This window comes from Clupea harengus, chromosome 13, assembly GCF_900700415.2.
Source record: "Clupea harengus chromosome 13, Ch_v2.0.2, whole genome shotgun sequence".
Taxonomy (NCBI): domain Eukaryota; kingdom Metazoa; phylum Chordata; class Actinopteri; order Clupeiformes; family Clupeidae; genus Clupea; species Clupea harengus.
The window spans coordinates 4,541,761-4,555,454 of NC_045164.1; the positions used below are offsets into that span (position 1 = coordinate 4,541,761).

General features: G+C 48.1%; 1 protein-coding gene across 1 annotated transcript in view; it reads right to left on the bottom strand.

Moving 5' to 3' along the window:
• Positions 1 to 13,694, bottom strand: part of lmbrd1 (LMBR1 domain containing 1) — a 71,731-nt gene that overhangs the window by 34,739 nt on the left and 23,298 nt on the right. Inside the window, exons 6-7 of the mRNA XM_012817107.3 lie at positions 13,099 to 13,184; positions 5,548 to 5,621 (exon numbers count right to left, since the gene is read on the bottom strand). Of these exons, the coding sequence (XP_012672561.1) occupies positions 5,548 to 5,621; positions 13,099 to 13,184 (160 nt within the window). The remainder of the gene's footprint in view (positions 1 to 5,547; positions 5,622 to 13,098; positions 13,185 to 13,694) is intronic.

Below are 13,694 nucleotides of genomic sequence, written 5' to 3' on the forward strand. Positions count from 1 at the left end.
TCAGGAGATGTTCCTTCTGCTCTTGAGCCAAAAGCGGACTGGGTTTCTGACGATATGCGTCTTCCACGAGAGCAACCTGCCCCCTGCAGGCCAGAAATCACAACTTACGTCGCAGCGAGCAACATTAAATCTTTGTCAACAAGCAATGGCCGCGGAAAACCTGTGCCAGATGGCACCTGAAGTGTTTCCTTTAATATTTATGTCTCATTTTTGTCCCTGGGACGTTCGGAAATTAAATACAGCCAGATTAGACTAAAGGAAATTAGGGAGTAATTTTATTTACTCATGCCTAACAAATACAGCACTGTCAATTTAGCTAGCACAGGCAGGTGTGGAACAGATTGCATGAGGTCCATACATCTCGCCACAATGACATCTAAAACAACAGCAGGCCTTGACGATATAGTTAATAACAAGTTGAGAGTTTTCGCGAATGAAGCAACTACCAACATAAGCCATAGCAGATGCTTCCTGCACAGCACGATGGAACACCCACAATACCTGACCTGTGAGGGAACTCTTCAATAACTGGGATATCAACAGCACACCCAGACGATACAATCAGACGATACGAGTTCTCCTATTAAATGGAGTCCCGGGCTCAATCTAGTGGGCACCCTCTCTGCACACACATACTGTATACATACGAGCAAAGACATGTGCTAATGCAGTGGGACCCCCCCCCCCCTCCCCCAGGTCAGTTTAGTGGCCCGTGATTAAATCAGAGAAAATTAATCTCCTAACCTTTTTATTCGATATCAGCGTCTTCAAGCTGGAGAGATTTAGGGCAGATGAGGAGGTAGGGCAGAGGGCGCGAGATGGAGCCACAAGGGCCATAAGTCAGCCGCACCAGCCAGCCTTTTAAATCACAGCGCTGGGGCCGGTGCTGAGCGGTGGGTGGGTGGGTGGCAGGCTGGGTGGCTGGAGCAACAGCAATGGTGATGGGGAAAGCACCCGCAGTCACAGGGGTCTGAAATGCACCACCAGCAACCAACCCCCCCTCCCCACCTCCATCCCGACCATCCACAACCCAGACATGCAGTAAGGGCTTATGATATACACTCATATGCATATGCAAATATTACAATCACATTAAAAAGTCACCATGCCAATAATTTTCATTGTAATGTCATCCCAAAGGCCAAATGAAGAGTTGAAGTGAATTAAATGGTTTTTTTTAACGCAATGCCCTCATTACACAGGGCCTGGCATCTGCATATGCTGGCAACAAAGCAGAGAAAAAAGAAAATCTGACGAATACGAAAAATATAAAAATATATAATCTTTTTTTAATTAACAATGATGTAACAGAATGAAAAGTGGTGGTTTTGTACAATTCTGACCTAACCAATTCTGGCCACACACACACACACACACACACACACTCACAAGCCGGTCGAGTGCAAAAACCTTGAAACGTGGCCTCCTGAGCAGGATGGCAAGGTGTCAACGTGTCATGAAGCGTGTCTTGGAGAACCCTCCCCCTCCTCCCCCAAGAAATAAATTCTAATGTGTGTGTGTGTGTGTGTGTGTGTGTGTGTGTGTGTGTGTGTGTGTGTGTGTGTGTGGTAGTGGGGGGTGGGGGTGGGGTTAGTGGCAGCGATGGGAAAACCAGTTCAAGGGGAAGAACTGAAACAAAATGATCTGCCTGACTGCTGAAAACGCGTGGGCATGGCTGAGGGAGAGAGGGGGACGATGCCGGCAACTCAGAGAATTAGCATAAGTCATTAGGCACACTCACACACACACACTCTCACACACACACACACACACACACGCACACGCACACGCACACACACACACACGCCCCACGAAACGGGCCTCTACCTCACGCCATCTTGCCATGCTCGTGCTAGTGCTCCTTGAGCTCCGTCGTGCCCACTGTATAAATCAGCATCTTTACCGTCAACAAGAGTCTAAGCAAAACCTAATGCTATTACAATCTGCTAAATAGGGCACAAGGAAGTGGGATTTAAAACAAGCAGTACGCAGTGGGGGGCAGACGAGGTTTGCGTACGGTTGCGTTCCGATTTCAAAGGGCAACAACAAGCGTTCCACTGAGCAGAAGTGTTTGTGAAAATGCTCTCTTTTTTTTGCCTTAACTACAATTTAAAAAGCAATTCCCTTTTAGCTACCAAAAAGCTCAAACTCATTGCGCAGCCTTTTCTGTCCTTGCCATCAGGAGGCAACGTGGTAAAATATTGAAAAGGTTGAACCAAGAGGGCAAGAGAGATCCACTTCTCTTTTGGGCATGACTGCAGTTCTTCCTGTGAAACCTTTTAGGGAACCTGACAGCGGGACAGGAACCATACTGCTATCAGCACAGCACTATCCCAGCTATTTTAGATCCCGAATAAGGCTAGGTTCCAATTCATCCCAGCATTAGTGGAATCTTAATTCCCCAACACTGTTGAAAAGTGTTCTGTTAGCCAAATAAATGAGTACATAAAGAACTCCACCAAACAGCAGGGCAGGCTGGAAGTGCTTGCATGTGCATTTACTTAGAGTGGAGTGGGCCCGTCCGGGGCCGCGTTGTTATACGCAGTTTACATCCCGGGCCAGTTGTTTGAATTAAGAGTGAGTGGCCACCTCAGCACGCGGGCTGGTGATAAATTAACCTGGCCAGGCCAGGACAACACTGCAGGACCGCATATGGGGCCCATCACTTAGATTCCATTAGGTTAATCATGCATAATAACAACACATAGCGCTGTCTGATAAATCGCCCCCTTCCTGGAAAGGCGTGGGGAGGACGGGACGGGAGCGTCGGGGTGGGAGAGGACCCCCACTTGCTCGGGGGCTATTTTACTGTGACATGGTCGCCAAGGTTAAAGGCAGAGGTCCTATGGGGGAGTGAGGAGCCATCAGTGTGGAATGGAAACTGAGATTGTGAATTTGTTTTGTTAATAATGGTATATCACGCTTTTGATACAGAAAAAAAATTGAAAATTAGCTATGGTTATTATACTAGATGATTGCAAAACTGTATGATTGCTATTTGCTAAACTGCTGGTAAAAATAAATGGTATTTGCTATTTGAGCATGTGATAGTGATGAACATAATGGACCAAAGAAATGCGGCACCTGAGCGCCTGTTACAAAAGCTCCAGGTAAGGTGGCCCAATCATTATTTTGCCCATTGCAAAGGCTGCCTTAAGGGGAGTTAAAGCCAGAGGTACTCCGTAAATATAGTTCTGCACATTGCCTGTGCAGTATAGCAAAACATATTCTTTCAGGGGTATAATGGATGAAAGAGGAGAGATGTTATTTATCACCACCTCTTCATTTGGCCCCCCAAGCCCACCCTACCCTTACATGTAGCAAAGGCCATAGCATACATGTTTAGCCTAAAGTCAAGGTCTGACGGGTCCGGTTTCCTAGTGCATTCTTAATCTGGTAGCCAATGCATCTGCACTATTCTGAATCTTCGTGACTCATGGACATAGACACATAGGCTATCTATGTGTCTATGTCCATGAGTCACGAATAATTCAGAATAGTGCAGATCATATTTTCTAATCTGAGAATGATTTAAGCACTTGAACTCAACTGGGAATGTTATCCAGAGCCATCAGGCCCATACAAAGGGGTCAAGTGAGAAGCAGTATCAGGCAGAGAACAAGGGAACAGACATGTGCGAGAAAAAGACGGATACAGAGGACCAGAAAAAGAAGAAAACAGAGCGTGAGAGAAAGGGATGGGATAGAAAGGAGAAGAAACGTAAAAGGCAGAGACAGTGTAAGATACAGATACGCCGCAAACCCCGGGCTGTTATGTTATTTCTTCTCTTCTTTTTTTTCCCCCGCCTTTGATTGACTTCAAGTCTCGGCAGCACAACACATCAAAAACAAAGGCGCACCAGGAGTCTCGATTAGACTGCGGGCCGCTCTTGAAGCCACGAACAACACGGGGTCAGCAACAAGGCGAGCCGAGTCGAGCACATTACGAGCATCGGTGTAGCAGGGTGATTATCAGCTCTTTAAAGCGAGCCGCGTGTAGCTCAGCACAAGAGAACAGTGGTCAGGGAGGGGCGGAGAGAGGGAACAGAAAGAAATCCCTGTCAAAGAGGATTAGCCATACCAAAGGGAGATAGGCTCTGCAACTTTGTCGTTCGATTGTGTACTATTTAGCTCTCCTTTTTTTGTAACTGCTGACGCAATTCCCAGACGTCCGTTTTGAACTGGGTAGATGCCAGTGCTCTCTCTGCCGCAGCCATTTTGTCTGTGAGTTGATTCCCCCCCTCACCCCCCCACCCTTCTCTCCCCTCACAAGGGGGCATTCTATGATTCTCCCCTCCTGACGCAGGCACCCCCGGAGATGTTCACAGTCTAGTGGTGGTGATAGCAGCTGTGAAAAATGGACGACATTAACGAGTGTTACAGCACAGTCGATTTTTCTTGGGGTGGGAATGAGGCGGGGCGGGAGGTGGGAGCAGGCAGGAGACAGCTACAGTATGCTGAGGGAATCAAAATAGCGGCATATATTAATGGCCTTTGAGCCAGAGATATATAAATAGGTGGCGAATAAAGGCGATGGTGCGAGGGGATGCCTATACATCATGTTCCGGACGCCGCTCAGGTGAGGGTGTGACAGCGGCACGGAGAGACGTGAGCAAGGGGCCAGGAACGCAAGAATCACAAAACATTACTAATGCCAGGCAGCCGCTCCATCATCGACGGGCTCACCGCCACACCGACCGACCGACCGACCGACTAGACGGCTCGCAAAACAGGTTTATAGGTGCGCCATCACCAGCTGCAATGAGTATGACAGTACTGTGACATGATTAGGTTTGGTTAGGGGGCTTAGATTAGGGAAGTGTGTGTGTGTGCGTGTGTGTGTGTGTGCGCGTGTGTGTGTGTGTGCGTGTGTGTGTGCGCGTGTGTGTGCGCGTGTGTGTGTATGGGGCAGTGGAGATAGCATTGTGAAATGGGCTGAATTGCAAACTGGGAGATCTATTGCAAAGTAAATTGAGAGGCACCGGCACATGGAGGAGCACTGAGTCATCAACCTTGACTTACTCACCTGACAATGGTGTGAGCGTTTTTACTGCCGGCTGCCAGCTCATAGACGCTCATGAATCACTCCAGCTCCTACGCCTCAAAATGTTTCTCTGTGCTACACACTGGTCTGCAGCAGCTCTAACTACCTGCGCAGGTTTGGTTCGGCCACTGTACGCACAACTACAGAAAGAGACCGTCAAAGAGTACAGGAGCGAGACAGAGAGAGAGAGAGGGGAGGGGAAAAGTTGCACATTTTCTTTCCTCAGCTTTCTGACAAGCTGTCTGCCTATTCAACACTCATAAATGAACGCCCGGATTCTGAAACCAAGCAGAAAGCAGGTTGTGTCCCCATAAGCTGCTCGCCTGGCAACTCACAAAACTCTCCTCTTGGACAGGACAGTCTTTTTTTTTTCCCCTTCCTCTGTTGCTTTCTTTGACTTGCTCGCTCTATCTCTTCTTTTTTTCCCCTCTTCTTCGCTTGCTCCGCTACGTTGCTCCTGAGCACATGCAAATCAACGGAGCGGGAGCTCTCCTGTCCACTCACCGTGTAAGTGATCACAGCCAGCATGCCAATCAAGGTCAGTGAACTGATGGAGAAAGACAGAGCAGCCAGGCCATCTGCAGGGAGAGAGAGAGAGAGAGAGAGAGAGAGAGAGAAAGAAACCACCATCAGAGAATGTGTCAAATGTAAATGTTCAGTCCTGGTGCTATTATAAAAACACTACAGTAGTCTTAAGTTTTCTGGGGCTGGGGGAGGGGGTCTTGTGGAGGCAGAAGTTTTTTTTTTCATTTTATTTGAAATGGCACAGGTTTTTGTGCCCATCACAGAAAGGTCACTGGAGTGCTTTAGCCCTGAAAACATCCATTTCCATGAAATAAATAAAGAAAGAAAAGTACACACCCATGTCAAACATTCACACGACGTGACAGATGAACAACAAGCACACGCAAACGGACGCGTCATCCACGAGCCATGTCTGATCTTTCTGGCATGGGGAGACGTGCTTCAGGAGGGACAACGGACAGGTGGGGTGGAGAGAGGAGACAGAGATGGAGAGAGAGAGAGAGAGAGGGAGGAAGAGAGGAAGAGAGGAGAGAGAAAGAGAGATACGGGGCATGATGCCAGCTGTCAGGGCAAGAGCCAGATGAGGGAGATGGATGGGCAGTGACTGGTCTCGCTCCCTGTTAAGACCCCACCTGTCTCAGGGACCAGGGCTGCGGGAAGCATCAGAGGCAGCAACAGCAGAAACAGAGGCAACAGCAGCGGCAGCGGCGGCAGAACCACAACCACTGCCCTGCTCCAGCTACCTATCCCACAATCCCTCAGTGGAGATGCTGCCACAACACAGCGTAGCCAAGAATCTGGCATTAAGAGCCGGGAGATCAGCCCCTCCTGCACACGTGCAAACATGCATAAATCCAAATGCTGGCCAGCCAACAAGGTGGTGCCTTCAACCGAAATGCTTTTCTTGCACACCCCGCAAGCAGCTTTTCATCATGAAAAGAATGAAAGCTTGAGCTCGAGCCTGGCTCGCAACCTGGCTGCGTGAGAAGCCGAGACAGAGGCAAATCACAGAACAAAGATGAATTATACACCTGCTCTCCTCGTGTAGTCGGAAGAGACAGAAAGAGGGGAGGAGGACAGGCCAAAAAAAAAAAGAAAAAACAAGAGCTTTGAAGTCTGACAGCTGCAATGAGCATTAACATTTCAATAGGTGTTTCCCTTTTGTGATCTCCCCGCTTTTGTTAAGTGGCGAGCTTGGTTATGGAGACAATGGCCCCCGTGTTCTGCATGGCGAGAGCGCTTATGTTTATGAACTCCCCGACAAAGGCGGAGGGGAGGGATGTTTGCTGCCTGTGCGCTCGAATCCTTCAGCAGATTTTCCAGGGATTAGACATTGGCATATATTGTCTATTATCGGTGGCGCGGTGCTCCACATCTGCACTGCCTTGGAGGCGAGCGAGTGCTGAGCGGAGAGGAGACGAGAGGAGAGGAGAGGAGGCCCTTATCTCCCAGAGCATGGAGCCCCCAAGGGTGCGTGTACATCAGGCAGAGTAGCAGGGAGAGGGAGCGAGATAGAGATATTTATTAAAGAGCTCCTTCGGCGTTGCCACTCAGCTAGCTCTCCGAGTGCGTGTATGTGTGTTTGTGTGCGTTTGCATGTTTGCTTTCTTGCGCGCGTGCGTGCGTGCGTGTATATATATATATATGATGAATCGTGCACACAAACGAACATGCAAACAACACTTAGTCCTCCACACATCCACACAGGTCACGTGTACACAGGCGGCTAGTACACACAAACATACATACATGCATACATGTCTGCATGTAAGCATATGTACACAAGCACCCACTCAGTCAGTCACTCTCGTTCACACTGTGCCTCTTGATCATGTCGTCTCTCACGCTCCGGCATTCACCGTGAGCGGAGTCGGCAGCAGGGTACATGGGGAAAGCTGGAGCGTGCCGGCATTAGACATGCCGCGTTTCAATCCCTGTCTGGAGTGGGAGCCCTGCCGTCACGCTGCTAGCGCACTCCAACCTCGGCCGCGGTTACTGTGCAAGCTGTGCCGTTTAGGCGGGACAGAGGCTGCAACAGGGCATGAGAAAATAGGCGAGTAGCGCGCAGCAGTCTCTCTCTCTCTCTCTTGCATCAGGCCATCTCTCACGACACTGAAGAAGGGCCGCAGCCTTCCTTCCAAGGCCTCTTTATGTGATGTGGTAGGAGAGCAATAACGAGAGGGAAGAGAGGGTGGGGAGAGAGAGAGAGAGAGAGAGAGAGAGAGAGAGGGGGGAGAGAAAGAGAAAAAGAGAGAGAGAGAGGGGAGAGAGAAACAAAAAGGCAGAGAGAGAGAAAGAGAGAGGGAAGAAGAGTGTGTTCGCCTGTCTGGCCTCCGTGGCATAATTAAGTGCCGATCGCAGATAAGATCTCCACGGTAGGTGGTGGAATGAAAGCTAACCCCCCAGCCCAACCTCCCGATATATATCTGTCTATCGCAATCTCTAGCGTTCCTCTCTGAGCTTCGCCCATCTTCTAGCCCTCACCTTTCCTCCAATAGGAATGCAGATCACAGATCACTTTTTTAATTTGAAGTTCTGCCAATTTTTGTCTTAATAGCATCGGCGGTATGTTTTCTCAGATAGGACTCAATAATTTGAATAAATCAGTGCTTCAAATACACAAGTACCCTTGCAAACATGGAGCTTGAAAGCACTTCTGAAAATGTGTGCAGCTGAGTCGCAGGATGCTAAAGGGGGGGGTTGGTTGGGGGCCGTGGTCTAAAAGCAAGGCAGCGGGTGGGGACTTTTAAGGAGGTCTCATCTCAAAAGGTATTCAATTGACCCTTTGCGCTCAGCTAACGACGCCACCGGCCCCTCAGGACATCGGTGAGGCGATCGGAGGCGGAGCAGGGGTTAAGCTCATGACGCACCAGGCCGATGGTCGGCCGTCGGCTGTCGGCCAATGTCAGGCCGTTAGTGAGGATCTGTGGCTCTAGTCGACTAGACGGCGGCTTTTTGGATGATTGAGCATGTTGAATAGGCAACAGAGCTTGTCGGTGAAAGAGATCACTCTGATTGGCTGTTCCTTCAACATGTGTAACTGAACTATCTTCCTTTCTCCTTCCACAACCAAAAGACCAAGGGCTGACAACGGCAGTATCATTTCTTATCAGAACTTCTTATTATCTTATTCTGGATTAGAAGAACAGTGGGGAAAATAAGTATTTGAACCCCTGCCGATTTCGGAAGTTTGGCCACTTGCAAAGAAATGTGTGATCTATAATTGTAATGGTAGGTGTATTTCAACAGTGAGAAATAGAATATCAACAAAAAAATCCAGAAAACTGCATTTTATAACATTTATGACTTTATTTGTATTTGATGCAGAAAATAAGTATTTGAACCCCCAAGCAAACAGCAAGAATTCTGGCTCACAATGACCAGTTATGTGCCCAAGAAGCACACAGATTAGTCCTCATTAGGCCTAACAAGGTACACCTGATCTCAACTGGTGACGTCTATAAAAGAAACCTGTCCAAAGAATCATACTTCACACCTTCAACCTCACCACCATGGGCAAGACCAAAGAGTTGACCAAGGACGTCAGAGATAAGATTGTAGACCTGCACAAGGCTGGAATGGGTTACAAAACCTCGGCAAGCAGCTTGGTGAGACGCAGACAACTATTGGTGCGATTATTCGTAAATGGAAGCAACACCAAACAACTGTCAATCGCTCTAGGTCTGGGGCTCCATGCAAGATATCCCCTCGTGCGGTATCGGTGATCATCCGAAAGGTGCAGAATAACCCCAGAACTACACAGGGGGAGCTTGTGAATGATCTCAAGAAAACCATTGGCAACACACTACGCCGTAATGGTTTGAAGTACTGCAGCACTCGCAAGGTCCCCCTGCTCAAGGAAGCACATGTACAGGGCCGTCTGAAGTTTGCCAATGAACACTTGAATGATTCTAAGGAGGATTGGGAGACAGGATGTGGTCAGATGAGACCAAAATCAAGCTCTTTGGCATCAACTCGACTTGCCGCGTTTGGAGGGGGAAGAATGCTGAATATGACCCCAAGAACACCATCCCCACCGTCAAACATGGAGGTGGAAACATTATGCTTTGGGGCTGTTTCTCTACCAAGGGTACAGGACGACTCCACTGCATCGAAGGGACTATGGATGGGGCCATGTAACGTGGAATATTGGGCTTGAACCTCATTCCCTCATTCCCTCCCATTGAAAACGCAACCTTAAGGATTTGGAAAGGATCTGCAAAGAGGAGTGGACCAAAATCCCTCCTGAGATGTGTGTAAACCTGGTGACCAACTACAAGAAAAGTCTGACGTCTGTGCTTGCCAACAAGGGTTATTCCACCAAGTACTAAGTCATGTTTTGCTAGGGGTTCAAATACTTATTTTCTGCATCAAATGCAAATTAAGTCATAAATGTTATAAAATGCAGTTTTCTGGATTTTTTTGTTGATATTCTGTTTCTCACTGTTAAAATACACCTACTATTACAATTATAGATCACCCATTTCTTTGCAAGTGGCCAAACTTGCGAAATCGGCAGGGGTTCAAATACTTATTTTCCCCACTGTAGCTATATTACCAAACCGTCTGTGATGAGAGAGAGTGGAGTGGAAATTGTAAGCAAACAGGTTTATATGCGCCTATTTACGGTTTGTACGTCCGCAGTCCAAGGTCTTCAGGTTTCCCTTTTTGAATGACAAATACAGACTTATATAGATATATATATCTATATCAACTAGCAGCGACGTAATTTGACTTGTGTCGCCTCACTACAGACTACAGCCAATGGCCAGCTAGCACGTATATTTTGCACCTGTGTGATTGTGTGATAGTGTGTGTGTGTGTGTGTGTGTGTGTGTGTGTGTGTGTGTGTGTGTGTGTGTGTGTGTGTGTGTATATATATATACATTGACATTTGTTGGCATGTCAATCAAATACAACCAAGTATACTCAGCATACACCATAAACCATCTAATTCTCAAAGAAGTGGGTTTGTTGTTGCTCCAATACAGTAACATATGAAATGTTCAGAAATGTTCTAGTCAGTCTATCATCGACATTCTTTACATTTAAAGCATGGAGAAGGGGTAGAATGTTGTAACACTTTTCTTTTAACACCTTGAACTTAATAAATGGACAGATGATACATTTTTTGCCTGATCTGGATCTTGATCTGGGCATATAATGTAGCTTATTGCACACAATAAATGAATACTGTCAACTCATTTTGAACAGTTTTATAAATCACAGAGCCTACTGTGTGCTGTATGCTCATGTCTTCGAGATTTAATAATTACAATAATCAGCGTTAGGGGCTGTCTAATCTCTCATTTGCTGGGCAAGGGTTACTGATCCTCTGCTGCTGTTGAGCAATCGCACTTCGCATTTACTTGCGGAAATGCATCTCTAGTTATTTTTAGACTCCCTATCCCCTCCAAAACCTCAGCAGAAACTCTATTCATTAGAACACAGGGCTCCTGAGAGGGGGGCAGTGGAGACAAAAGAATGAATTGAGAAAAAAAAAGGGTTAGTTGGAGAAAGGGGGCAGCCTTGGGGGTGGGGTGGGGGGGGTAGGGGGCTGACAGCTAGAAGATTCCCCTCCAGAGGATGGTGACTCTGTCACAGAGTTACTCAAGGCTATCATTGGATTACGCAGGATTTTTCCCCGGCTCTTTGTCTCGCAGGCTGGGGAGGCAAAGAGGGAAGAGAGCAGGGGGACAGAGAGGGACAGAGAGAGAGAGAGAGAGAGAGAGAGAGAGAGAAAGAGAGAAAAAGACACCAAGTGAAGGACTGCCTTCTTTGTAGCTCTCTCTATGAAAATTACCACCCCTGTCGAACAAGGGAGTGCTCAGCTATGTCCAAAAAATATAGAGGCGACATGGTCAGCCATCATGCATACAGTGGCCCATCACACACAGCTACACACATACAGACCTACTTCATCCCAGAAACAAATACACTCACCCAGTCAAGGAGCACACAGTGAAATAGGACCATTGTTGTCGTCACACTGGCCTTGATTTACGACCTTGAGAGGGGTGCGTGGCATGAGCCGAAGCACACCTAACAGGAGCCCGAGTGGCCTCCACCTCCCACCTCCTCCTGCCATTCCACCACTCCGTCACCCCTCCTGTCACTCTGTCACTCCATCAGTCAGTCACTCCGTCAGTCAGTCAGGGAGGGAGCGAGCGAGCGATGCCACAGCAGAGCCACCCGCAGCGGGGCGAGCCAGGCTTTGCTGCACTGACACACAAGCCCTAATGGGCACCCAGTTTCAGCTGGGGCGGCCTAAATGAGTAGTTTGCTGCAAACGCAAGGGTCATAGGGGGCTAACTTAGCAAGGGACGTGGAGAGGGTGAGGCTGGGGGGGGAGGGGGTGTTGACTTCCGTTTGCTCAATTAACCCACCATCTGGAGAGGAGGAGAGAAAATAAAGACCGCTGGGATTTTTTCCTTCCTTTTTGACAAAGAAAAGTCATGGCCTGTGGTGAACTCCTTTAGTGGCCCCACAATGCCTCAAGATGCCAACAGAGGCACCACAGAGTCAGGTGTGGAGAGGGGAGTGGTGAGGGTGTGGAGGTGTGGGGTTGCTGTGACAGATGGGCTCAATTCCTGGGTGATCCCTCGATGCCAGCAGGCCTGGAGGTCGCCATGGTTCCGCCAGGGGTGACGGATCCATACGAGCACAGGCGCGCTGGCCTCGAGTTCCCATTAGTCTGAACAGGAACTAGGGAGGGAAGAAATACCGTAGGAACACTCCAGAACCACAGCTGTGCACACACACAGCGATGAAAATTACCAACACATGCAAGCACTGATATGGTTTTTAAAAATTCAGCGCCTCTCCCATAAAACAAACATTAACAAGGGGCTTCTCTACACGGCAGTGTGCACGACTAAATTCGAGTCACGTTTCACAAACAACCAAATAAATAAATATATGAATAAAAATTGTGTGGGTGGGGGGCGCACATTCACTGAATCTGCCGATAAACAGGAATGGCATACATAAGTCTATGGCTGAGGAAAGGCTTCTGAGTGGCATTTCAAAAGCTGCATTTTTTTCCACACACACACACACACACACACACACACACACACACACACACACACACACACACACACACACACACACAAACCTCCCGGCGGCAGAGTGTGGCAGCATCCACAAGCGCCTCAATGAGACGGGCTGACAGTGACGAGGCTAAATGTCGCGCACGCCAAGCCTGAGTGTCAGCGCCACAGACAGCACACCACTTTTCAATCAAGCCACAACACCTCCAGACACCGCTAGGACTGGACTACACTTGACTGGACTCGGTTGATCTGGACTGGAGAGGAGAAGAGCAGAGAGGAGAGGAGAGAAGGAGAGGCGAGGAGAGGAGAGGAGAGGAGAGAAGGAGAGGCGAGGAGAGGAGAGGAGAGAAGGAGAGGCGAGGAGAGGAGAGGAGAGGAGGGTACTACTGGGACCTTAACCAGCTCAATAGCTTTTTGGGCCATCTGTGATAGGGTCTCTAGATGGAGCGAAGAGCATCTTATCTAAGTTACTTACGGTTGCCAAACTCTTCCACCAGGTACTGCATCTTCTCCCACTGGGTGGCATTTGTGTTGGGCGGAGGCTGCAGCGGTACGAAAGCCCTGAGGGAGAAAACAATGGTCCTCGTTAACAGGTGGCATTTCACTTCCTGGCAACTCTGTTCATGTTGAACCATTTAAAAAGCTCCATCTCCACTTCAGGCTTTATTCAACCTGTCTCACTTCCTCAAGCATCGTCTGTTAGAGCCACATGTTGAATCGTATTATGTCATGCTAGAATACCTGTGACCAAGCTGCTGCAAATCACAGAGAACTAGCTGAGGTAACATTCTGATACAACTAACATCAATGTGCTGACAAAAATGGGATCACTTCTGGTCTGCGTAGTGATATAGATAAATATTTAAAATGTTAATCACTCAGAAAATCGTATGAGACAGAAATTCCTGTCTGTCGACTGCCAGTGTGAAGTGCTTCAGAAGGAGAAGGTGGACTCCTACAGCGACCAATTCTGACAGAAATGAGCTGAAAGTGCTTACAACAGCCTTAACTGAATATTCTACACTTTGAATTAATAGTTTTGATCAAGTGCCTCATACTGGCATCAAAGAC